The sequence below is a fragment of the Aedes aegypti genome, chromosome 1 (assembly GCF_002204515.2).
Source record: "Aedes aegypti strain LVP_AGWG chromosome 1, AaegL5.0 Primary Assembly, whole genome shotgun sequence".
NCBI lineage: Eukaryota > Metazoa > Arthropoda > Insecta > Diptera > Culicidae > Aedes > Aedes aegypti.
Window position 1 is genome coordinate 165,813,478 of NC_035107.1, and position 26,712 is coordinate 165,840,189.

At 38.7% G+C, this 26,712-nt stretch overlaps 1 protein-coding gene across 1 annotated transcript in view; it reads right to left on the minus strand.

The window, feature by feature from the left end:
- LOC5570293 (hemicentin-1) overlaps positions 1–26,712 on the minus strand; it is a 409,353-nt gene that overhangs the window by 110,437 nt on the left and 272,204 nt on the right. The window contains exons 7-9 of the mRNA XM_021853033.1: positions 26,101–26,245; positions 23,454–23,584; positions 5,259–5,418 (exon numbers count right to left, since the gene is read on the minus strand). Coding sequence (XP_021708725.1) covers positions 5,259–5,418; positions 23,454–23,584; positions 26,101–26,245 — 436 coding nt within the window. The remainder of the gene's footprint in view (positions 1–5,258; positions 5,419–23,453; positions 23,585–26,100; positions 26,246–26,712) is intronic.

Below are 26,712 nucleotides of genomic sequence, written 5' to 3' on the forward strand. Positions count from 1 at the left end.
TCCTAGATCCTCCAAGGACTCAAATGAATATAGGCCTTGGGATCTACGACCGTAATAAGAGATTAGAGGTTACATTTCATTTACTCCACAGGCCCCTAACCATTCATGTGAGTAAACGTTGTATTGTAATAATTTGTGTGGATGTCTTATGTCCTCCAAGAGCTATATCGAATATAGGTCTTAGAATCTAGAAGCGTAACCAATTATCAATAGATGCTTTTTTGATATGGCACAGGCCCTTATCTATATGTAGCAGTAAAATGAGTATTGTTATAATTTGTACCGATATCCTAGGTCCACCAAAGACTTTATTGAATAGAGGCCTTTGAATCTACAAACGTGATCAATGGTCTATAGGTAGTTTTTTAATATGGCACAGTCACTTAGCCATTCATTTAAGTCAACGGAATATTTTATTGTTTTTGGTGCTCCAAGGACTCCATTGAATAAAAGCCTTTGGATCTACGGCCATAATAAGTGATTAGAATATAGTTTTCAAATACTCCAAAGGCCCCTTACCATTTCTGTGGGTAAACGGTGTATTGTATGAATTTGTGTGGATGTCCTTGGTCCTGTAAAATATCTATCGAATATGGGCATTAGGATATACAAGCGTAACCAATCATCACTAGATAGTTCTTCAATATTGCAAAGGCCTCTTACTGTCCATATTTGCAAACGAAGTGTTGTATTGAGTTGTGTCGATGTTTTTGTACTTCCGAGGACTCCACGATATATAGACCTAGGTATTTACGAACTTAAGTAGTTGTACATTGATGAAACTTATTTATAGCATAAAATATAAACTCTTAAGGCTGAGTAGCCCGTCATTCGGTTTGGTAGCCTTGTTGGTTTTCCAGATTGTAATTTCAAAGTGATAAAACTCAGTCATCTTAAGTAATATTGATTCATAAAAGTATCACTACTTGAGCTTACATATTGAAAATAAGCTGATACATTTTCAGCAATGTCAGTGCAAAACCTAGTGATTTTCTTTAATTCGCAATCGTGAGACGGTTTTGGCCACAATCATCGATGTCCACTACAAATTTCAAAGACGGCCTACTTCGCCTTAATATAAGCAAATGGATCAATGTACTGATCTGTACTGATGTTCATGAATTTGCTTCGTGGAACAAGTGACGTCTATTGAATTTGCGTAAAAACAGACTTCGTTGATTGGAGTTTAGGTGAAAATACCCATATTGCATGAATTTCAAACGATTTTCTGAAACCGGAGGTCGCCATATTCCAAAATGGCGTCGGACATCTATTTTCGTCATCCCCTCGTCGTGCTCGTTCCAAAAATACCCATATTGTATGGGTTTCCAACGATTTTTCCAAACCAGAGGTCGCCATCTTGGATTCCAACATGGCGTCGGACATCGATTTTCGTCATCCCCTCGACGTGCCCGTTCCAAAAATACCCATATTGTATTGGTTTCCAACGATTTTCCCAAACCAGAAATCGCCATCTTGGATTTCAAAATGGCGTCGGACATCGATTTTCGTCATCCCCTAGTCATGTCCGTTCCAAAATTACCCATATTGTATGGGTTTCCAACGATTTTCCCAAACCAGAGGTCGCCATCTTGGATTTCAAAATGGCGTTGGACATCGATTTTCGTCATCCCCTAGTCATGCCCGTTCCAAAAATACCCATATTGTATGGGTTTCCAATGGTTTTCCCAAACCAGAAGTCGCCATCTTGGATTTCAAAATGACGTCGGACATCGATTTTCGTCACCCCCTCGTCGTGCCCGTTCCAAAAATACCCATATTGTATGGGTTTCCAACGATTTTTTCAAACCACAGGTCGCCATCTTGGATTCCAAAATGGCGTCGGACATCGATTTTCGTCATCCCCTAGTCATGCCCGTTCCAAAAGTACCCATATTGTATTGGTTTCCAACGATTTTCCCAAACCAGAGGTCGCCACCTTGGATTCCAAAATGGCGTCGGACATCGATTTTCGTCATCCCCTAGCCATGCCCGTTCCAAAAATACCCATATTGTATGGGTTTCCAATGGTTTTCCCAAACCATAAGTCGCCATCTTGGATTTCAAAATGACGTCGGACATCGATTTTCGTCACCCCTCGTCGTGCCCGTTCCAAAAATACCCATATTGTATGGGTTTCCAATGATTTTTTCAAACCACAGGTCGCCATCTTGGATTCCAAAATGGCGTCGGACATCGATTTTCGTCATCCCCTCGTCGTGCTCGTTCCAAAAATACTCATATTGTATGGGTTTTCAACGGTTTTCCCAAACCGGAGGTCAATGATTTCCCACAGAATTGTCAATACTCAATTTACGCACTGCGTAAAAAAGTGACTTAAATTGAGTTTACTTCGTAAAAAAAGTGACTTAAATTGAGGTAGCATTAAAAAAGACTTCGTAAATTGAGGTTTTAGTGTATGATCATCGTAATGCTGATATTGAATTCTAATTGCAAAAAAAAAATCTAGAATAATACTTTATATTAAAAAAAAACTGTTTTATGAAGTCTGTCTCCACGAGAGTAAAAAACTAAAAATTTTCATAAAGCTTCCTGGAAAATTAACGCTTGTAAGAGCGAAAAAAGAAGAAAAACAACAACATATTTATGATAATCAATTATGATGAATTTATAAGGTGGATATACAATAGACATTCGGTGCAAATCTCTGTCCTGCTCATTGATTCTTGACAATGCACACTGGTCCAGGAAGCTAATTTAGGCGGACATGAGGTTTTCGTCAAGATTTATTGATTTTAGAGCCATAGTTTATTCTGAGAATATGTTCAGAATTTTCAGTACTACAAAATGTACGGAACAAAAATTTGTTTACGGTAATCGCAAGAGTGACGTATACGCCAACTTTTTTATTTTAACGAATCGTAAGTTAGTATGTTCAGCAAAGTTGTAGCAAATGATCATAGAAACAACTTTGCCGAACAAACTTTTTCTCGGTTTTGCTTCAGAGCCGAGATAATTAAGTATTTTTAATAAAAAATCGTTTTTTGCTCTTAAGTGTTGTATATTTTAGTTTTATTGGCCTACTATGTTCTACAAAGTTTTTATACTTATCATTTGCTACAACTTTGCTGAACATACCAAAGTTGTATTTCTTATGGTTTTCATGTTATTTGAGTTTTTCATCTTAAAATTAGCTATTTTGTATGCCTTGTATCTCAACTATGAGCACCTCAAAAAAATATATCTTTCCACCAAATGATTTTGCAGTCCTTCAAGTACCTGTGAGCAAAATTTGGAGAAGATGATATTTTTCTATCTCGTTTAAAATCAATTTTACTAATAGACGATATGAGATAAATCCAGACAACTAACAAAAGTCATGGCTACCTAAGCATATCAAAACAAAGGTAACACGTGTATTTATATAGAAATATAAAGTACATCGTTTTCAGTTGTTTTCGATTAACTTGGAAGCTTCTGCAAGAAATTCATCGTCTTTTCCTCTATCAGTATTTAATCTATTCTTAAGCAAGATCACCGGGTTGGAAGTCAACATAAACCGTATCAAATACAGATACACAATTTACAGTCCGATTGAATTCTGTGGCATGATTTTCCCAGAATCTTTTGATGGATTTATTCCGCATTTTTTATGCTTTTTCGGCGGCATGCCGGACAACATCACTACATGCGAAAGTAGTTTTTGCACCATTGGAGAGAGTACGTACCAATCGTAGAACTGGCGATACTAACAGTATGTTTCTGACAAAAACAGTTCAAATGCCTCCTCGTTAATCTTCCGATTAAAGTTGACTACTTTTAAAATGATTGAGATCCGCGAAAATAAGTTATTACAAGTGCGGAAACGCTAACAAAAGTGCGCAATTGAATCAAATCGGGTAGGTGTCTTTGGGGGACTTATTCTTCGTAAATCGAAGAATAAGTGTTCTGAGGACACCAATAGGATTCAATGCAATACCTCACTTTTATTCACACTTTCGGTCTTTTGAGGCCGCACTTCGCAGTCCAGTAGTGAAAGAAATACACAATATCTACCTCCCGCAAAAAGCGGCATGCCGTGTTACGACCGTTTGAGTTCCTACCAGCTGGAAGAGGTTCGTACAGTCTCAGCCCTAACCTTCCTTTGAGGGCTTTTCGTGGCGATCCTTTAGAATGCTGTTACACTTACTGATACGTCTACAACTATTGCACGGAAGTGGTGTTGTCCGGCATGCTGCATTACCAAAGAAAAACATGAAACGTGGAATGCATCAGAAGATTCTGGGAAAATCATGCCACAGAATTCAATCGGACTGTAAATTTTGTATATGTATTTGATACGGTTTATGTTGACTTCCAACCCGGTGATCTTGCTTAAGAATAGGTTAAATACTGGTAGAGGAAAAGACGATGAATTTCTTGAAGAAGCCTTTAAGTTAATCGAAAACAACTGAAAAACGATGTACTTTATATTTCTATATAAATACACGTGTTACCTTTGGTTTGATATGCTTAGGTAGCCATGACTTTTGTGAGTTGAGCATGTATGAATATTCAATAAATATGGATTTATCTCATATCGTCTATTAGTAAAATCGATTTTAAACGAGATAGAAAAATATCATCTTCTCCAAATTTTGCTCACAGGTACTTGAAGGACTGCAAAATCATTTGGTGGAAAGATATATTTTTTTGAGGTGCTCATAGTTGAGATACAAGGCATACAAAATAGCTAATTTTAAGATGAAAAACTCAAATAACATGAAAACCATAAGAAATACAACTTTGGTATGTTCAGCAAAGTTGTAGCAAATGATAAGTATAAAAACTTTGTAGAACATAGTAGGCCAATAAAACTAAAATATACAACACTTAAGAGCAAAAAACGATTTTTTATTAAAAATACTTAATTATCTCGGCTCTGAAGCAAAACCGAGAAAAAGTTTGTTCGGCAAAGTTGTTTCTATGACCATTTGCTACAACTTTGCTGAACATACCAACTTACGATTCGTTAAAATAAAAAAGTTGGCGTATACGTCACTCTTGCGATCACCGTAAAAAAAAATTTGTTCCGTACATTTTATAGTACAGAAAATTCTGAACATATTCTCAGAATAAACTATGGCTCTAAAATCAATAAATCTTGACGAAAACCTCATGTCCGCCTAAATTAGCTTCCTGGACCAGTGTGCAATGTTCGACAATATTGAAATAAATTTAAGACATTTAATGTATTTAAGATTAAGTAATGCAGATTTTCATGTTAATTAGGCTAATTAATATGAGAAGATACTCACATCGTACACGCAGTTCAACTTGATTGCTGGTTCCCCGACCTTCGGTGTTGGCTGCTTTACAAGTATATTCACCAGCCAGGTTTCGAGAAACGCCTTGCAGTGCTAACGAGTGGTCTGATAATATGATACCGGCTGTGACGTTGTGGTGGAGTTCATTACCCTGCAAATGAGATGTCAACAAAGAATCAAGTGAGATTATGTGAGATGATTAGATATATTTGCAATCTAGATTTTTTAGAGGTCCTAGAAATTGAAGCATCGGTTTGAAAAATATTATAGTTATTTCATTAAACTATTGTATGTTTTATTAATAATGAATTAAATTGTATTTGTTTCTTTACTTTGATTAATTTACTAGAGAAAGTCACAGCTAATTACTGCGGAAGTGCTTGTTGCAAAACACTAAATGACAGATTTAAAATTAGTGCTCGCTAGACAAACTGGATACCTTGGATTGTGATGATGCAAAATGGTGCAAAATATTTAAATCTCAACTGAATCATCTAATACTGGAAACAACCAAGAGACATGTCTCGTCGAAATCATATCTCACTTAACGCTTCCACTTCATGGAAAGTGATTTGTTGCGAATTCCAAACATTTTTTGACATTGACATGGGTTATTTCGGTTGAGATGTCCATCAAAAAAAATCTTGTTTTATATGCCCCCTATTTATGTACCAAGACTATTTTTAGCTTGCTTTGCATAAGAATAGAAAATGATAAAAAACGTACTCTTGCTCAACCATTTGCACCATCGGAGAAGTAAGAGTAGGGGTACCAAGGGCAGTATAAACAGAACGCCCGAGGTAGAATGGACAATAAATCATTGATTTTTAGCCGAAAGATTGAACGTGTTTCCAATCTGAAATTTTGCTGTCTCGATATTGTAATCTTTTATTTCTTAATATGCTGCATTGCAGTTTAAACTACTCAGTAGTATGGCCGAATTTTTTGTTCTGGAGAAACCACAATTTTTCAATTATGTCCACGCACACTCTTGGCTCATGTAAAGAAAGATTGCTTAAATAGATTTTAAAAGTAGGGGATTATACTACCAGGGAAAATGGCCATAATGGACCTTGACCTTAAATCCCATCTCAAACGCTGTCTGTCATGGTTTCTCAGATTATTAAGAGACCATTTGCGGTCGGCGCTACACGAACCATGAAATTGCCCTTGATCCCGGCTTATACTTCAACGCGATGTTGAATGAACAATATTCCTGGCTAATTTCCGAAGTGCCAGCTTCAACAGCATATCTCTCAAACGACTGATCCAATTACATCAATCCTCCGGTGATGGGAAATCAAACAACCGTGAGCTTTCGTTTTACGCCTTCTTCCCTTTATGTTCCACAAACAGTGCGAGAACCCTTCGGATGTTGTGAATAAAAAGCAATAACTGCCAAAAGCTCTTCTAGGGGGAAAACTCAGAACGCAGACTACGCTGCGACGGTACTTTGTGACTTACTGACGGAAAGAACAAAAGCCAGAGTCAATCTATCAACGGCTTTAAAGCAGAAAACTGAAGGAACAATCGTATACGATTCCTTCATCCCTCTCTGGCGCTATTCTACGGTTGATATCCCCAAATCATGCCGTGCTGAAAAAAACAAAAGCACCGAAGGAGAAAAGCTGCTCTTCACACGCTGTAAGCCACTTCAACTTTTCAAAGAGGAGGGGCATTAAAGGCTCACTTACTCGTCTTGACGATATATGGAAGACTTTTTTTGTTCTATCGTATCCATGGGAGTTTTCCCCCGTTTTGTACCAAGACTCCCCGTTTTGAAAGTTTTTTCACTTATATGAATGCGCAGGATGCTCGCGATTTTGCTTAACAGCAAAAGCTATTATGTGCAATTAAGCCATTTGATTTTGAATTGAAGATATTTCTTGTCATAGTTTGCTACATATTCTCACATTTAAAAGCAGGTCAAACAAATTTTAACATAATGAGAATTTGTTGGAATAATATGTGTACAAATCTTTTCATATTCTGTGGCATTGCATCTCCACTGGATCAGAATCATGGCAAGCAAAATAAAACCTTGCGAAAAAAAGTTTTTTCAAATGCTTATTTTGAACACACATTTTAAGAATGAAATAGTCAAAAATTGTACAGGAAATCAAACTGTTAGAAACCATATTCAAATTTTGAAGATTTATTCTTTTCATTATTAGTTCGATTCCAACATAACATTCAATTCATATGTCAAGAAGTACTGTTAAAAGCATAACCAGATGTTTCATATGGTACTCTTGAGATATTTAACAAGTAGCGACCATTTCAGATAAGCTTGGAATAAATTTCAGTCTCGCGATCTTATCAGTTTGACCCCGACGGTGAACCACCCTTCTCCGACTCGATGTTGCTTGACCAAGTGCCAGGGTTGGGTCGGTAATTCCATTTGGAAGATGACTTCCGATTTGCAGGCGTCCAGACGACTTATTACCGACACTACGCTACGCCTGCTATTCTTGGTCTAGTCGCCGGCAGAGGATCTAGCATACCCCGATCGCGCCCGATGATCTCCTTTATATTCTCTCTTCAACAGAATGACTTTTCGAGTGAGGTAAGTCGGGCGATTTCTGTTGGAGATTATTTCCAGTTCATCAGTGCCCCGATGACTCAGAGCCATGTACTGTTCGCTACGTGAAGTACCGCTGCGCTTCTTGCCATCGTCGTTGACCACCTCGAAAGTATCCCCGTCTATCGTAACACTGCTACCTAGGCGAGCCCTGTCGCGCTCAGCCCCACCAGCTAGCATCACTTTGTCTTGGCCGCATTCACCACCAGTCCAACTTTTGCTGCCTCGCGTTTCAGGCGGGTGTACAGGTCTGCCAGCTTTTCCAAATGTTCGGCTGACAATGTCCATATCATCCGCGAAGCAAACAAATTGACTGGATCTCGTAAAAATCGTACCCCAGCTGTTAAGCCTGGCTCTCCACATAACACCTTCTAGCGCAATATTGAACAACAGGGACGAAAGTCCATCACCTTGTCGTAGTCCCCGGCGGGATTCAAACGAACTGGAGTGTTCGCATGAAACCTTCACACAATTTTGCACACCTTCCACCGTCGCTCTTATCCGTCTCGTGAGCTTCCCGGGAAAGCTGTTCTCGTCCATGATTTTCCATAGCTCTACGCGGTCGATACTGTCTAATACCGCCTTGAAATCGATGTAAAAGTGATGCGCTGGGTCCTGGTGTTCACGACATTTTTGGAGGATTTGCCGTACAGTAAAGATCTGGTCCGTTGTCGATCGGCCGTCAACAAAGCCGGCTTGATAACTTTCCACGAACTCGTTTACTACAGGTGACAGACGACGAAAGATGATCTGGGATAATACTTTGTAGGCCGCATTTATAATGGTGATCGCTCGAAAGTTCTCACAATCTAACTTGTCGCCTTTCTTGTAGATGGGGCATATTACCCTTTCCTTTCACTCCTCCGGTAGCCGTTCTGTTTTCCAGATTGTGCCTATCAGCCGGTACAGACAAATGGCCAGCCTCTCCGGGCCCATCTTTATGAGTTCAGCTCCGATACCAGCTTTATTGTTCTTGAGCTGGTGAATGGCATCCTCAATCTCCCTCAAAGTGGGGGCTGGTTGGTTTCCATCGCCCGCAGTACTGACGAACGCATTTCCTCCGTTGTATCGTTTTTCATTGCCTGTGCTCTCAGCGCCATTCAAGTGTTCGTCGAAGTGCTGCTTCCATCTTTCGATCACTTCACGTTCGTCCGTAAAAACGCTCCCATCCTTATCCCTGCATATCTCGGCTCGCGGCAAGAAGCCGTTGCGGGATGCGTTGAACTTCTGATAGATCTCACGCGTTTCTTGAGACATGCACAGCTGTTCCATCTCCTCCAGGCGGCGTTTTTACTCTCGAAAGAGGCAGGACTGCTAATGCCGTTTCCGTCTATAACGTTCCACGTTCTGCCGGATCCCTTGCTGCAGCATGACCGCCCACGCTGCATTCTTCTCCTTCAAAATCTGCCTACTTTCCTCATCGAACCAATTGTTCCGTCGACTCCGTCCCACGTACCCGACGTTGCTCTCAGCTGCATCGTTGATGGCTGCTTTTACTGTTCTCCAGCAGTCCTCAAGAGGGGCTTCATCCAGCTCACCCTCTTCCGGTAATGCAGCCTCGAGGTGCTGAGCGTATGCAGCTTCGACATCCGGTTGCTTAAGCCGCTCTAGGTCATATCGGGGCGGCCGTCGGTACCTTACGTTGTTAATTTTGGGCGCAGTTTCACCATCACCAGATAGTGGTCAGAGTCGATGTTAGCGCCACGATAGGTCCTGTAAAAAGCGTCTTTATCATCATCAGTGCTTTCCGGAGTGAGGGCTGTGCACGTTTATTATGCTGAAGTTGAAGAACCTGCCTTTGAGCCTCAACTTGCACATTCTTTCATTGATCGGCCACCACCCGATCACGCGCCTCTGCATATCACCCATCACTATAAAAGCTGTTCCTAGCTCGTGTGTGTGGCCGCAGCTCAGGTGGATGGTATGGTTACCTCTAAACGTTCAAACCATTGAAACCTTCCAACACACTTCCTGCAGCGCTGCGATGCCGAACCCGCGGTCCTTAAGTACGTCAACGAGTATGCGTGTGCTCCCGATGAAGTTGAGAGATTTACAGTTCAACTTACAGAGCTTCCTATCGCTAGTTCCTCTACGTCGCTGTAGTCTCCGCCGATTGCCCCGGTTCGCATTCTCTCGTTGATTATTCGTTGCTTGATTTTTTTACGGCTGGCTTGCAGGGCCTGACACCAACCCCCTAGATTTCCGGAGGACCATTTCCCCTTAATTTTAGGAGGGCCATAGTGTGCAGTTTAGCTTAGAGTCCTTCTCTGGCACTCGGACGATGATCAGCCGCCCCTGACATAGGGAACAGACGTTGTTGTGAGCCGCTCCTAACATGGAGTACAGACGCTCCAGGTTTGCAGAAGCAAAAGCAAGAGCAAACCCTCCCTTCCCTGTCAGCATATGACTAAAGTTTCCACCGGGGGTTGGTTACCCGATCTTCTCTAAGGTTACTCGTACCCCGGCCAGTACCGCGAGGAAGTAGGGATAGGAGTTGCTGGGCAAGAGGCTAAGGACCGCACAGAGGGGTCTATTTCATTCCTTCAGGTACGCGAGGTACCAATGGTAGCCATGCTCATCCATTTACCAACTAGCGAAGGTTTACAGATATCAACCATGCTATCACATAGACTGCCTTTATCAATATGAACGTACAGTTCAGTCGGAAGCGGTATCTCTTCGTCTGTAGTGTTGACACGCACACGGGGCTAGTGTTTCTAAGGATTGATGTAGACACGCTTGACGTGAGGGGAAAGCGTCAATAAAAAACACCATTTGGTTTTTCTCTAGAGGAACGACCGGGACCAGTCAGCCCAAGCGGAATCTGCTAAGAAGACGTGGCGGGGATTAATGCTGGACGCTGTTTAATCCCTAAAAATCTGTACAACCGACTCGTGCCATGTTAAAAGCACTAGCCTTTCATCAGGAATGCCATTCGACTCATTAGGCCCGATTGTTGTGAGATATTAATTATGGTATATTGGCTGCATACGGTCTTCTTCTTGGCATTAACGTTCTCACTGCTTCTCAGCTTAGTGTTCTTACGAGCACTTCCACAGTTATTAACTGAGAGCTTTCTTTGCCAAAGTTACCATTTTCGCATTCGTATATCGTGTGGCAGGTACGATTATACTCTATGCCCAGGGAAGTCAAGAAAATTTCCATTACGAAAAGATCCTGGACCGACTGGGAATCGAACCTAGACACCTTAAGCATGGCTTTGCTTTGTTGCCGCAAACTCTAACCACTCGGCTAAGGAAGGCCCCTGGCACGAGGGTGACTACTTATCACGGGTGGAGATAGCGGTTTGGAGAGATGACCGTGCAGACCCTCGCCGGGAGATGGGAGACCAGGTGGATCCAGGAAACAGACGTGACAGAAGGGGATTTTTTTTTATTACCGTACGGGTTTGGGCCGAAGGGTCTCAGATTTTCATGAAACTTTTTCCACAGGCAGGGCTCATGGATATATGAATAAACAAAAATTGAGAAAAATTCAGGGTCGCCTATTTTTCCGGAAAACTCAGGTGGAAATTTTTTGTTTTCCCTTGACACTACTTACTTTGAAAAATCATAACTCAAGAACGAAGCATCGTAGAAACAAAGTTTTTATATGAAAATTTAAGCAAATTTTCTCAAAAATCAAAAAAAAAAAATTTGAACTGGAAAAAGTTTTCACAAAATTTTCCACCGTTGGGAAAATTCGTAGAGAAAAGCCTCAAGAACGAAACATTGTAGAAACAAAGTTTTATATGAAAATTTAAGCAAATTTTCTAAGAAATTCAAAAAAAAAAATGAACTGGAAAAAGTTTTCCACAAAATTTTCCACCGTTGGGGAAATTCATAAAGAAAAGCTGGAAAATCTATGCCCGAACTCTCGGAAATTTTTTAATAAAATATTTTTAAGAAAGAAACTTTATAAACTTCAATTCTGGTAACTTTTAGGATGTACTTTTCTTTATTTCCTGATCTATGGTCAATTATGTAAAAAAATGCAAAGATTTGCCATACATGCCTTTTTGTTTAAAAATTATGACTCAAGACTCATCATGACTTGTTGAACCGGATTTAAATTTTCTCAAAAATATGAAATTTTTGAAATGGAATCAGTTTCCCAGGACATTTTTCACTGTTTATGAAAACAAATAATGAAAACCCGATTAGCTATTCCAGCTTTCAAATAAAGTATATTTGAAGCGATCAATAAGATCCAATCCTACAATATTTTTTAATACGCTCATTTTTCGTTCCTTAAACATGATCAAATATTGCTAGGATGAGCTGTTTGAACCATATATTTACAAATTTATAAGGTCATAAACAAAATTTCTTAAGAACGAAACTACATAGAAACAAAGTTTTCTTCAATCAGAATGTAGGCAATTTTTTCCTGTTAGGTAACTACAAAATTGACAGTTAAATAAATGGGTAGACAATATGACAAATAGGTATTTACCAATTCAAGTTTAAAGCGTTGAAATGGCTTGAGAATCATAAGTTTACCAAAAACTAACAAAGAGCAGTGAGAAAGTGCAAGCGTTGTCTATCAGCTGTATATTCCTCGTTATTATTTTTTGTAAAGTGAAAAAAGTTTTCCCGAAGCTGTTGAAATTTGTCCATTACCAATAATACGAATACAATTCTTTATGCTGTAACCCCTTCGGACTGGACGGCACCAAATCAGTAAGGACAAATCTACGATCGATCAGCCAAGGCCTCATCAGTAAGCTTCATTCGAATGGAGTTCGGCGGATTACGGAAAAGATGAAAATTTGCGTGAAGTGCTCCATTACCGGTGACCAGAAGGCTCTCGTAACGGATCTTCCAGAAGCAATGGCGTTTGAGGAACAAGTTTCACCACTATCTTCGTTGGCGTCGCCAAAGGAAACTCCTTCCTCGGGTGAGTCAGTTGGTTCTGTAAATAATGTACAAAGAATACAAGAGCTTGCTAAATTCTTGGAAATTTCTTTTCAAGTAAAATCTTCACGTTTGGATGCTTCTAGTAGTAACTATCGCAATGCTTCTATGGACGAAATGTTCAATCAAATTTTTGAGTAAAATAAAGACTTGGTTTCCGCCTAATATTGTCGATGTTACAGAGGATTTTTATTCCGTTTTATTAAATTTGAACTCAGCTGTTACAAAAGCCGAACCTAACAAGCAAATTGAACTTCTAAAATTACTTCCTAGGAATTGGTCATATGCCAAAGTTAAAGCTCATTTTGACGTGTCTCAACACGTTATAACTGAATCAAAAAAATACAATTTAGGGATTCAACCACTTCCAAAAGTAGGACGACCCTCGCATGGATCAGATGTCCAAGACATAGTTTCAAATTTTTACCTAAGGGATGATATCAGTCGGCCATTTCCTGGCTTGAAAGATACCATATCTATTAAGTTACCCAATGAAGTGCGCCAAAATGTTCAAAAACGCCTTTTGCTTGACCCTTTGGATACTTTATATAAACAATATTTGGAAACCTGTAAGAGTGAACTGGAATCTTTCTCATTCACATCGTTCTGGAAACTTAAACCAAAACAATGTGTTTATACAAAGGATTCATCGGCCATGAATGTTTGTGTTTGCATGATACATGAGAATATGAAATTCATGGTTGATGCATTGAAAAAAACTAATTGCTTTGAAGTTCATAATACAGAAAAAAAAACTTAACATCTTTTTGACTAGTCAAATGATATGTCCAGATAGTACAGATGATTGTTACTTGAGGTCCTGTGAGGATTGTAAATTAAAGAAATTAGATTTTGTTGCCAATCGCTTAGATGAAAACAACGTTGAAGAAGCTAAGTATTGTTTTTGGATTATTTCTCCTCGTTGTGAAATTATCAACAAAGAGGAAAATGTAAATGATTTTATAGAAAACTTGAAAAATCTCACAGAGAAGTTTCTTGTGCATCAATTCAAAGTAGATAAACAAAATAAATTTATAAGAGCTAAAAAGGAATCACTAGTTGAAAACAAAGAAATAATGTGCCAGATGGATTTCGCCATTACTTTGTACGACCTCAAGTAACAATACATCCATTTGTAATTTATTACAAAGACAAATCTTCGATCAAAGTCTTAAATTTTGTTGTAATTGCTGACATAAAAAAGCATAACACGACATCAGTTTATGCTTTTCAAACAAAACTAATTTCAAGATTGAAAAATAAATTTCCTGAGCTTGAAAAAATCATTTATCTTTCTGATGGTTGCGGAGAGTAGTACAAAAATAAATCAAATTTCAAAAATGTATGCAACCATGAAAATGATTTTAAATTTAGAGCAGAATGGCACTTTTTCCCAACCTCACATGGAAAAGGTCCATGTGATGGTATCGGTGGTAATATTAAGCGAATAGCTAGAGATACTAGTATAAGAAAGTCAGCGGAAATTAATAACGCCAAACAATTTTTTGACTGGGCTGTGTCGCAAAAGGTGAAAGACCAATTTAAAAAAAAATTGGGAATTCATCTATGCAACTGAAAATGACTATTCAGAGGCTGAAAAATTACTTCAGGAGAGATTTTATAACCTTGTTCCAATACCTGGAACAAAAAAATATCATTCATTTATTCCAAAAGACGAACGAAGCATTTTTGCGAGTGAATTCTCAGATGCACATGAAAATCAAGAAAGCATGCTGTCGCTTTGTTCTTAATACTACAAAGAAACGAAAATCTTCTGGTGGTAGCAACCAAAGGCAATCTTCCAGGTTGAAAAAATAGATAGTTTTAAGATAAAATGTGAGTTATGTACTGAATAATTGAATAAATAAAATTAAAGAAAAATATAAAAAGAATCTTATTTTTCCATAGAAAAGAAAGAATCCCTTGGAATGGAAAAGAAACAGTTTTTTCAGCTTTGCTTAACGGTGTAATGTTTCATAAAAAACATAATCCAATCCGACTTATACTTCATGAAAACAAATCCCATATCGTTTCTTTCAGATCTTTTAGAAAATTTGCAATTGCTTTGATAAAAAAAACCTTGTTTTTCAGATGCTTCGATTGAAATATGGGTTTTCAAAGAAAAGCTAATATGGTCATTTTTCACAAAATTGACCATAACTCAGGAACAAAAAAAGTACATCCTAAAAGTTACTAGAATTGAAGTTTATAAAGTTTCCTTCTCAAAAATATTTTAATAAAAATTTTCCGCGAGTTCGGGCATAGATTTTCCAGCTTTTCTTTATGAATTTCCCTAGCGGTGGAAAATTTTGTGGAAAACTTTTTCCAGTTCATTTTTTTTTGGATTTCTGAGAAAATTTGCTTAAATTTTCATATAAAAACTTTGTTTCTACAATGTTTCGTTCTTGAGTTATGATTTTTCAAAGAAAAGTCTTATATGGCACATCTGGACATTTTTCACAAAATTGGCCATAACTCAAAAACGAAAAAAAAGTGCATTCCAAAAATTTCAGTGATTAAAGCTTATAAAATTACCTTCTCGAAAATATTTTGTTTTTGAAATTTTTCCACGAGTTCGGGCATAGTTTTTCCGGCTTTTCTTTACGAATTTTCCCAACGGTGGAAAATTTTGTGGAAAACTTTTTCAAGTTCATATTTTTTTTTGGATTTTTGAGAAAACTGCTTAAATTTTCATATAAAAACTTTGTTTCTACGATGCTTCGTTCTTGAGTTATGATTTTTCAAAGTAAGTAGTGTCAAGGGAAAACAAAAAAAAAATCCACCTGAGTTTTCCGGAAAAATAGGCGACCCTGAATTTTTCTCAATTTTTTATATTCATATATCCATGAGCCCTGCCTGTGGAAAAAGTTTCATGAAAATTTGAGACCCATCGGCCCAATTTGTACGATAATAAAAAAAAAATCCCCAGGATACTATGGACGCCGCTTCAAGAGAGATGCGCAGTTCTAACGCCACTCCACGGGAGAATGAGTGGAGAAAAGTCGTTGGCAGAAGGGAGAAAAACCAGCAAAGCGGAAGGAAGTACAAAAAAGCAGAAGAAGAAAGAAAAACCTACATGTGCCGCCGGAGAGGGACGCCGTACCTAACAAGTTGAGATGCTCTTTGAGTAGGAGAATCCTACAATTGACAGTTTGGCTATTCATGACCACATTGATCGCTGAATAATAAGGCAGAAGTGAAGGTTTTATACCCAGAGCTTGTACTTGTCTGCAAGGATCTGGACTAAATGACATCAGAAGAAGAGATTAGCTTTGCACTTAAGTCACAGTGCAACTAAGGTGACGTGCAAATGGTGATTGAGATTGAGGAAGATGACCGCTGCGAACAAGGTATTGGAGGTAGTCAAAGTATCGATTGGATGGTCAAAATGCCGATTGAGATTTGCTCCGCGGTTGAACAATAAAGCAGAAAAATGTTTCAAGTGCTTAAGCTTTGGGCACCAGGCAGGCGCTTGCAACGGGCCAGACAGATCCAAAATCTGCCGGAATTGTGTGGTAATGGTTCACCTTGTGAAAGACTGCACGCAGAGGCCAAGGTGCATGCTATACACTCCAGAAGATGTAAACGACCATCAAACGGGTCAAATGCCCTGCTTACAAGAGGGTAATAGAAGGCCTATATTAATTAATATAACCCAGATCAATCTGAACCGCTGCGACACCACACAGCAGCTGTTGTAGCAGTTAATGGTAGAAAATATGTGTGACGTGGCGATAATTGCTGAGCTGTATCAAGTTCCACCTGATAATGGCAACTGGGTGGTGGTTAGAATGGGAACGACCGCGATACATGTTATGGACAAATTCCCTATCCAGGAAGTGGTGGGCAACTCAGGCGAAGGCTTCGTCATCGCCAAAATCAACGTTGTTGATGTACGCAGTTGCTATGCACCTACGAGGTGGACAATGGAACAGTTCAACCAGATGGTGAATCAGCTGACAAATTGATCGAAAGTTAGCCAATACTCATTGCAGGAGACTTCAATGCCTGCAGGAAGCATTAGCGAAGCTATATGTTTGATTGTGCAATGAATGCTTCATTAACACATTTCGGAGAAACAGATAGGAATCCATCATTGAGTTTGTGAGGGGTACGCCCATAGCGACCATCTAGCGATTCGCTATCGCATCGGCCAACGGAACCCTGCGCCAACAATGGGAAGAATAACTAGTGAGCGGAAGTGGAAGACGAAAGTCTTTAACAAGGAACTATTTGTTGAGGCACGAGGATATCAACGCCACCGAGCTAATACAAAGGATGGTAATGGCTTGTGATGCATCTATGCCGCAAATAGTGGAGCCGAGGAACAAACGGTAACCAGCTTTGGTGGAATGACCCGTTTAGCACGCTTCGCACTGCTTGTTTCAGAGCCAGAAGACGGCCTCAGTGAGCATGGAGAGAAATGGAGAGAAGGGAGCGAAGGACGGCTGTACGAAAAGCTAGGACTGAATTCAAACGGGAGATCAAGCTTAGTAAATCTAATTGCTACAAGGAGCTGTGCCGAGAAGTAGATACTTATCCGTGGGGTAATGGATATCGAGTTATTATGGCAAAGAACAAGGGCCCTTCGACTCCAGCTGAGATGTGCCCAGATAAGCTGAAGTTGATCGTGGAAAGACTCTTCCCGAAGCACGATCCAACGTCCTGGTTACCAGAAGCAATCGCTGAAAAACGGCTGTGTCTAACGACGAGCTTGTATAAGCGGCGAAACGACTAACATCGAAGAAATCGCCTGGTCCAGATAGAATACCGAACGTAGCGCTGAAAGCTTCTATCCTGGCATATTCGGACATGTTCAAGTGAAGTGCCTTGACGAAGGTTACTTTCCAGAAGAGATGCTTCCAGAGCAGAATCCTGGTGTACGAAACAAATGAAGGGCAGAAGTCAATGTATGTGACAGCGGGCGTTAATCCATCTAGGTTCCATTCTCGGTCTGACTCTTTGAAACGGGATGTACGACGGAGTCTTGACACTGTGGCTACCCAGGAAGGTGAAGATTGTTGGTTTTGCGGATGATGTGTCACTAACGGTGATGATCGAGATGCTGGAAGAAGTGGAGATGTCAGTGATGGATAAAATTAACGGAGTGACGGTGTGATGGATGAGCGGAGTCAAACTGCAGACAGCTCACCACAAAACAAAGGTACTGTTAGTCAGCAACAGCAGAACCGCTTTGCTGATGGAGGTCAACGTCGGAAGGTATGTGATTGCATCGAATCGCGTGTTGAAGCACCTGGGAGTATTGATCGACGATAGGCTGAATTTCAACTGCCACGTTCATTATGCATGCGAAAAGTCCGAGAGGGCAATGAACGCAACAGGGAGAATCATGGCAAACTTATGCGGTCCAAGCAGCAGTACGAGGTGTCTGCTAGTTAAGGTCTCGTCATCGATACTGAGGTATGGAGTTCCTGCTTGGGGCAAGGCACTAGAAGCAAAGTGGAACCGCGAAAAGCCAAACAGAGCGTTTCGGCTGATGGCATTGCGAGTCACGAGTGCGTAAAAAACAATATCGTCAGATGCTGCTTGCATTATAGCCGGTATGATCTCCATTTGCATCACTTTGGCGGAGGATATCAAGAGCTACCAACGAAGAGACGTCAGAAGCGTACAGAAGATCACCAGAGTCGGATCTATGGAAAGGTGGCAGCACGAGTGGGACTGCGCGGAAAATGGAAGACGGACCCACCGGTTCATCCCAAACCTGTCGACGTGGATGAATAGTGGAGAGGTGAACTTCTACCTGACCCAGTTTCTATCAGGCCATGGATGTTTCAGGAAGTATTTTCATACATTTGGGCACGCAGAGTCGCCACACTGCCCAAACATTGTCGTCATGTCTGCTATAAAGTTCCATCGTCGGCCGTGACACGGTATAGTTCAGAGATGATAGCCACATCGCCCTTGGACTCCGCTTCAGATTGCTACAGCAATTGCTGTGCTGTGTCACAGTGGTTGAGGGTAATTTGCATTACCTCCACTGTGCTTTGATGCCAGTCGCCTATATGAAATCATCTCTGGCTTATTTTAACGTTACCCACTCTGTTAGCGCAGGTCATACATTTTGGAGGCTTAAAGCTGGCTTGCGCCTTGTGGCCTTCTTCCCCGCGCCTACAGCATGTTTCCGGTTTCTGAAATACACTCAGTGGATCCACGGATGGCATCCAAATCCTTGCATTCGAGGACCGCCTCCAAATACACGGTCCCATGTTATGCATGTTTTTCTCGGTGGTGAGCTCTGATGGAAGAGCTGCTGGCCATCGGGTTCTTCTTCAGCTACTGGATCATATCTCCGGAGCGGCTACGCCTGAATTTCCGTACGTCTGCACCTAGCAGTTATAGCTTCGATTTTATCCGCATTGTACGGAGATCCTTCTCGTACGAGTCATCACTGGCTTTGCCTCTTTTTTGCTCATTGAGGAGTTTTCGGCTCCAATGCTTTGATTTCTTTGTGCACATTGCTGCTTTTATTGACGAACTTGTACAATTTGTTAACAAGTTTTTTAGCCACCATTTTTGTACTTTCGACCATGCGCTGACCCTTAGCCTGTTAATGCTACTGAAGTTTCTACTGCTGTTTCTTCTGATCGTGCTGCTATTATCGTACTTTTTTCTCTTTTTGAATGTTGGTGATCACCGGTGATCTCATGGGCGTGCCTCCTCCGATTTCAATTAAGCTCTCTTTTATTCTTAGATTGACGGATTCTGAACGATACGTATACGATGCAGAGGCCTGCCAAGGTTTTACCGGAAGGGGACAATCGCACTATTAGCCTACTCGCTGATCCACTTGAAGAAATGAGTTTTTTTTTCTAGAGATTCAATAGAGCCTCAACACATCCCAGACAACCAGAAGTCGCATAACAGTAGACGCACAAAGTCGTTTATTTGTACGAGCTGCATCACTCCCGCAGAACATGGTGGATAAAATCTTTTGATCGATGAGTTTCCTCGCATAAAACGCTCTTTTATGAGTTCATTTGTACATTTAATTTCGTCCCGTATACTTTCACAACGTAAATCGGATTAATTCGTAGCATTGACGGCTGAAACTTTGTTATCATAAATTATGTCGCATAAGAGTACAAACTAATTCACTAGAAAATCTGCACACTCGCATTGAATGTGATGTTTCATCATTTAAAATATGCACGTATATCGCCTCCAATTTTGTACGTATAAGGCCGTAAACGTGAAACTTTGCACATATAAGCATCGCATAACGCAAAAGGTGATTTGGTTATATGTACATTCTGGTTGTCTGGGATCCTAGGTAGACTCCGCTTGAGCTTCTGGACTGATGGAGCCTCCTGCAGGAGGGGGTACCCAAGGTAATTCTATACGGCTGTATGGATGAGTTTCGCTTAGGGGTCGTCCATAAATGACGTAGCTTTTTAGGGGGGAGGGGGGGCTTCACAAATTTGTGACGATGTGTGACGAGGGGGAGGGAGGGGTCCTAGCTAATGGACGTAGCATTTCGAATCATTTCAGTAAAATGAGAGGCGCTGAAAAAAATGACACAGAATTTTTTATCAAACTTGTTTTTCTTTTCTTTTGACCTTTAAAGTTGTGTTATAAAATGATGATTCAGCTTCAAAACATTCATATGACAAGATTGAAAAATTCTAAGACATTATAGATTTTCTTGATCAATGCAATCAAACAGGTTTTTTTGAAGCTTTAAATAATTATGTGAACATATGTATATTGTATACATGTCTAAATAAATTGATTTATAAATTAAAAGTTAAAGAAATTTACTAAAATTAATACTTTAACGACTTGGAAAACTGTGCTTTAGTATTATTCATAATTTCTGTTAGAGCTTTATTACTTCAAAAAAACATATGTTCCTTCTGGCAAATATTACATTAGGGGTCGTCCATAAATGACGTACCTTTCTAGGGGGGAGGGGGTCTTCACGAATTTGTGACAAAGTGAGACGAGGGGGAGGGAGGGGTCCTAGCTAGTGGACGTAGCATTTTGAATCAAGTCCGTAAAAAGAAAGGCGCTGAAAAAAATTGCATACAATTATTTTTTTTGCAATTTCTCATCGTAGTAGGCTGTTTTTCGTCCCGCCAATCTGTCATGAAACGGCCTACTTTCCTGCACTGAAGTATGCAGTGCGGGAATAGTCATTAGGGGTCGTCCATAAATGACGTAGCATTTTAGGGGGGAGGGGGGTCTTCACGGATTTGTGACGATGTGTGACGAGGGGGAGGGAGGGGTCCCAACTAGTGGACGTAGCATTTTGAATAATTTTGGTAAAAAAAGTAGCACTGAAAAAACTGACAAATAGTTTTTTTTCTATCAATCTTCTTTGCCTGACTTATCAGACTTGGGTTATGAAATGATGATTTAACTTCAAAACATGTTGAAAACTTCTAAGAAATTTCAAATTTTATCAAAACTGTCCTATCCTTCAGATTTATAAATCACTCGGTAATTCAATTCAATGAAAGAGCATTTTTATTATACTGCTTCGCGACTAAAAATAGATGAACCAACGTGCAAAGTTCGATTTTTGACCAACTTCACTGCGTCGCGAGTCACTTCGCTATAGTGCGCATCTATGCCCATCTATGCCCGTGTGCATTATGCGCACTATTGAGAATCGAGTTGCGACGCGGCGAAGTTGGTCAAAAATCAAACTTTGCACCTTGGTTAACCCATTTTCTAACGCGAAGTAGTATATTATGCAACAAAATTTCTGTTCAATATATTATGAAAATTCATGAACCATAACTGAATGCTGTTAGCTTTTTCAAGATTTTCAGCTTTTTTTCTACATATTCAGCTGTAAACTGTTTAAATTTTAACAACAGCAAAAGTACTAATAATTAAATTACTGGGAAACCAAATTATGTTACTTAAACAGGAAATATGCTTGTTTAAACTATTTTCCAAAGGATTTTTAAACATTACGGTATGTATATCAAACTATCATTCGTCAGATTATCCTGATGTTTCAGAGTTCAATATCAATTGATCTCTATATTTGTGTAGAAATTTCCGGATTTTAATGTTTCATTTTCGCCCAATAAAGGTGTGGGGGGGGGGGGTATGCTTGATATGCTACGTATTTTCCAAGGGGGGGTATCATCATTTGTGACTAAATGCTACGAGGGGGGAGGGGGGTGTAAAAAATCAGTGAAAAAATGCTACGTCATTTATGAACTGAAACCAGTGCTGTAATGATTCATTACGCAACGCTTCCTCATTACGCAACTGTTTTGAGTTGCGAAATGAAACATAACACAACAATTTTTCAGAAATTGTAAAATAATGGTGAATGCTTTCCGATATCATTTCTGATACCCTCAAGTGGTCTTCTACGAAATTGCAAAAAATGTTGTACGTAACTCGTTGCATAACTCGATTTTTACAGCACTCGTCGTAATTATCCTACTCGGCAAGCCTCGTACGACTCTTGCTGTAAAAATCATCATTCTGCAACTTGTTCCGTAAACTACTATCACATCAAGCTTCTTTTTTTACTTATAAACTTGGTTTATGAAATTGTGATTAAGCTTCAAAACTTTCATATATTGAAAAAATATCTATGAAACTCCAAGGGCTGAAAGTCGCGATAATAAAGACAATTCATTCATTCATTCTATGAAACTTTAGAGTTTCTTGATAAATGCAATCAAACAGATGTTTTGAAGCTTTAAATAATTATGTGAATATTATATTATATTCGTGTCTAAATTTATAAATTTGAAAATAAACAAAATAAAAGTTTAATAAATTGATTGAAAACAATGCTCTTACTACTTGGAGTAAATCGTTTTGCCATTTGTTAACATGACTAAAAGTCAGCCGTTTTAGTTTTATCCATATTTTCTTTTGGGGCTTTATTTCTTCAAGAAAATAATATATGTTCTTCTTGGCAAATATTACATTTAAAACAAGATATTTATTCCATGAATTATGCAGGAGATCTCCACCCAATCAACTCATCATTTGTTGCAATATATCAATGCTCTTGATGGATAATGGTATCGAGTGTTATAAAAATTGCCCGATCAGTCAATTTTCTTAATAACTCGGTAATTTGAAGAATTTTTATTATTTAACTGTTTCTGATGATAACTGTGTAAGATTATTTCAGTATGGAAACGATAGTGAAGTTCAACTAGACTATTAATAGAAATAATTGTATTTGTAAAATAATCGCTAAAATTTTCTAACCATTCAAAACATTTCAAGTGTTACTTTTATGTATCTGGCCACTGTTTGCTAAAAGGATTTGAAATTGGATGATATGAACGATGATTCATTTCAAATTATTATATTTTCTTGATCATCTTCATTGAAATCTATTTCCTAGCAACGAATAATTAAAAAAAACAATCCTCTAATATAACGAAATGTTTGTTCAATATATTGTAAAATATATTGCACTTTAACTCGACAGTAACGAGCTTCTATAGTAAACTTGTTTTTCATGGTAACAACAGCAAAAGCAATATAATTTAGCCTATATGAAACTGGAAATCAAAACCAAGGTAAAAGCTTATTTAAAAATAAATATTGGCTTATTTTTCTGTTTCAGTACCACCCCATCCTTGATGTCTAATTTGCTGCCATGCAGAGGCTGCATGATTCATGGGGTTCACTGGTGCAGGATAATTCTATATTATTTTTTATGCATTATGTACTTACATTATGATACCACGCCAGCTTGTACGGTTTCGGATTCGACTGTATGTGGCAGTCGAAGTATATATCATCACCCTCCTTGATGTCGTCTGGGTTTAACGATGATCCCATTTTTAGCGTAACAATTGGCGTATCTGTGGGCAAAAGAAATAAAACAAGCTCTAGAGTGGCTGTGTGTAGTCAAGTGCGACGTGATAACAGCTCGGATTAGCATTTCGAAAAACGATGCCACATCAGAGGAAGAGCTCTCCAGGTTTCGTTGATGGCGGTAATTCCGTATCTTGATGGGTGTTATGGGTGGAGTGTGTTGTGATAGTAGCGGTGATGGATACAAATGGATCGCCAAAAAATATTTCGGATGTTTTATATCGCCTATAGGAAAAAAGTATCCAAGCGAATCAGTACCGGTTTAACCAAAGTGGAAGAACATTCAAGAAAGAATTAGAACGGGTGCTTAGATATATGCTACGCAAATATTTTTTCTTAATTATTGATGACTTTGTGGCGCTTATTTGGACAATGTCGACAATATTTATTTGTTTGGAACTGAATGGCAAAAGTTCTAGATTATTATATCTTCACTACAGTATGATACACATCTATTCAAATAACAATAATTCATAGCATCATTGATTATCAATTTTATCAATAGGTAAATTAAATCATCCTTATTATATAATTCAGTTTACCCATTTTTGGATAGAGGTTTCGTATGTAGTTTGATTTTAACACATTGCCATGGAAAAAGAGTTTAACTAGCTTCTATCCTCGCTATCATGACATCTCATAACCAACTATTTGCAAACTGTGGCAAACTTTTGGAATAGTTCAACTGACATTTTAGAATACCATAGAAAAAAAAAACGCTTCCCACTCGCATCGCACTACTATTATAGAAACGATTGCTCGCAATGTAAAAAAGAGCGTCTGTCTGGAATGGAGGAAAAAGCTATGAAGAGTCCACCATAATATTTATGTGGGTCGCTTTATTTCAGATATTCCTTTTTGTGCGCGAAAGAATGCGGTCTGGTGCCGGGTTTATCCGATCTTGAACGAAAATGTGTAGCCATTGGAATGACAATTTCCATTTTTTGGTTCATGCTCACTAGCAGCAAGAATGAGTTCAGCGCTCAGTAGAGCATATGCATGAGAAAATGCAAAGAACTGGGGATAGTGTCATTAAGTGCGACGCAATCATCGTTAAAATGCGATTGTACTTGTGTCTTTAATCATGACTTCTGAAATAGCAACTATTGTGTATGAATTCTCTGTGATAGCATGTCAAAATGTTACAAAATTTGATGTTCTAAATATTTCAAATAAGGATATAGCAAACACCAGGCAAGTTTTTTTGAGATAGTCTTACAAACTTCCTTGGCAGATTTTTTCACTATCATCAGCCTGCCATTTAAGCAATACTTATAAATATTTCCTTATACCTTTTAAAGTTAGAAGGCTCTTTTACTACTCTTCTTCGTCTAGATCAATTTTCTTATAAACACTATGAACTGAGCGCTATCTTTGTCAATTGATCATTTTTGCATGTGTATATCGCGTGGCAGGTACAATGATACTCTATGTCCAAGGAAGTCAAGGAAATTTACAGGTGGTCAAATTCACAGACCAGTCCCTTGCACAATATCATCCTGTTTGGCCTGCAGGTCTTGAAGAGTGCAAAAGTAGCGAAATTAAACCTTCTTTGCAAGTCTCGAAAACATTAATCAAAAACTAAGTTCATTTTGCGAAAATTATGACCAATTGAATGAATTTAATCGGTTATCCCAAAAACGGTGTTTTTAACCGCTCTACTGCGTATACCTCATGATCTCCTTTTAAATTCCACGTGCTACATGTACACAAGAAGGGATCTGAACTGTACCAATAATGGTTGTGTTTTCGTTGCTTTTTTGCCATTTCATCATATCATGTTGTTAATGGTTCTTAGAACCCAGTCACAATGACTTGGCTATAGAGATTCCCTTCTAAGAGGAATAATCGTGTGACTAGATATTGGCAATCAAACGGACTTGATCCTACTCACAAGTAAATAGCGGAGGAATAGAAAACGCGATTTCTTTCTAACACTTGACATGACCATCAAGAAACATTTGATTGAGATATTGACTGTCGATGGTTAGAAAAGAAGCTTGAGGACGCCAATATATTATTTAAACAAGCTCTTTTCATTCAGTTATGCATGAACTTAAGACTCCTCTGATTGGCAGTTATTCCAAAGAATGGAGGGAAAGTTATTACCAACAACAAAAAAGTATCAATGAATGGAAATTACATTTAATGAACAGAGCAATAAAAAATCACAGGAAAACGCTGAATTGGAAATGATTCGATGGAAAATGGCTCCTTCTTCCTGCGCTTATTCAATGTTTGAATTTTCCACCTTTACCTCCCCAAGGCACAAAAATCAGTTGTCTGCCACACGTAATGAATATTTCTTTCACCCTGGCCACCTCAATCAAAGTCTACGCCATGCAGTTGATTATGATGATTCGTCGATGATGAACAGGAAATTGGCACAAAGGAGCGATTCTCCAGAAAAAGTAATGATTTTCTTCCTTTTCTCACTGCCGATAGATGGCACGTTTTTTTTCTGATAACTTGCTACTATAAAAAAGCGTATAAAAACACTTACAATGCACCACGAGCCTCCACTTGTCTTCGATGCCACTGTTGGGGATGAGGGTGTTTTCCGCTCGGCAGGTCAAATATTTCCCATCGTCATCTACCTTCGGTGTGAACGACAGGACGCTCAGCGATTGATTTCCCGTTTCGGCGAACTGAAAATAATTAAGAGGAAAAGGGAATTTTATTGGCTTGCAAGTCATAGAGAAACAATACGAACCAGAGCGTTAATGATTAACGGGTTGCAATGATTGATTAGGTGATTAATTATTAAATTCAATCTCATCATGATTGATGATTATGATTAATGAATAAAATTTTTGAAGTCATGATTAATGGTTGTGATTGATTATTAAGCTAAAGTGTGATTAATAATTATGATTAATGATTATATTACAATTTTAGATGATTAATGATTATGATTAATGATTATGATTAATGATTATGATTAATGATTATGATTAATGATTAATGATTATGATTAATGATTATGATTAATGATTATGATTAATGATTATGATTAATGATTATGATTAATGATTATGATTAATGATTATGATTAATGATTATGATTAATGATTATGATTAATGATTATGATTAATGATTATGATTATGATTATG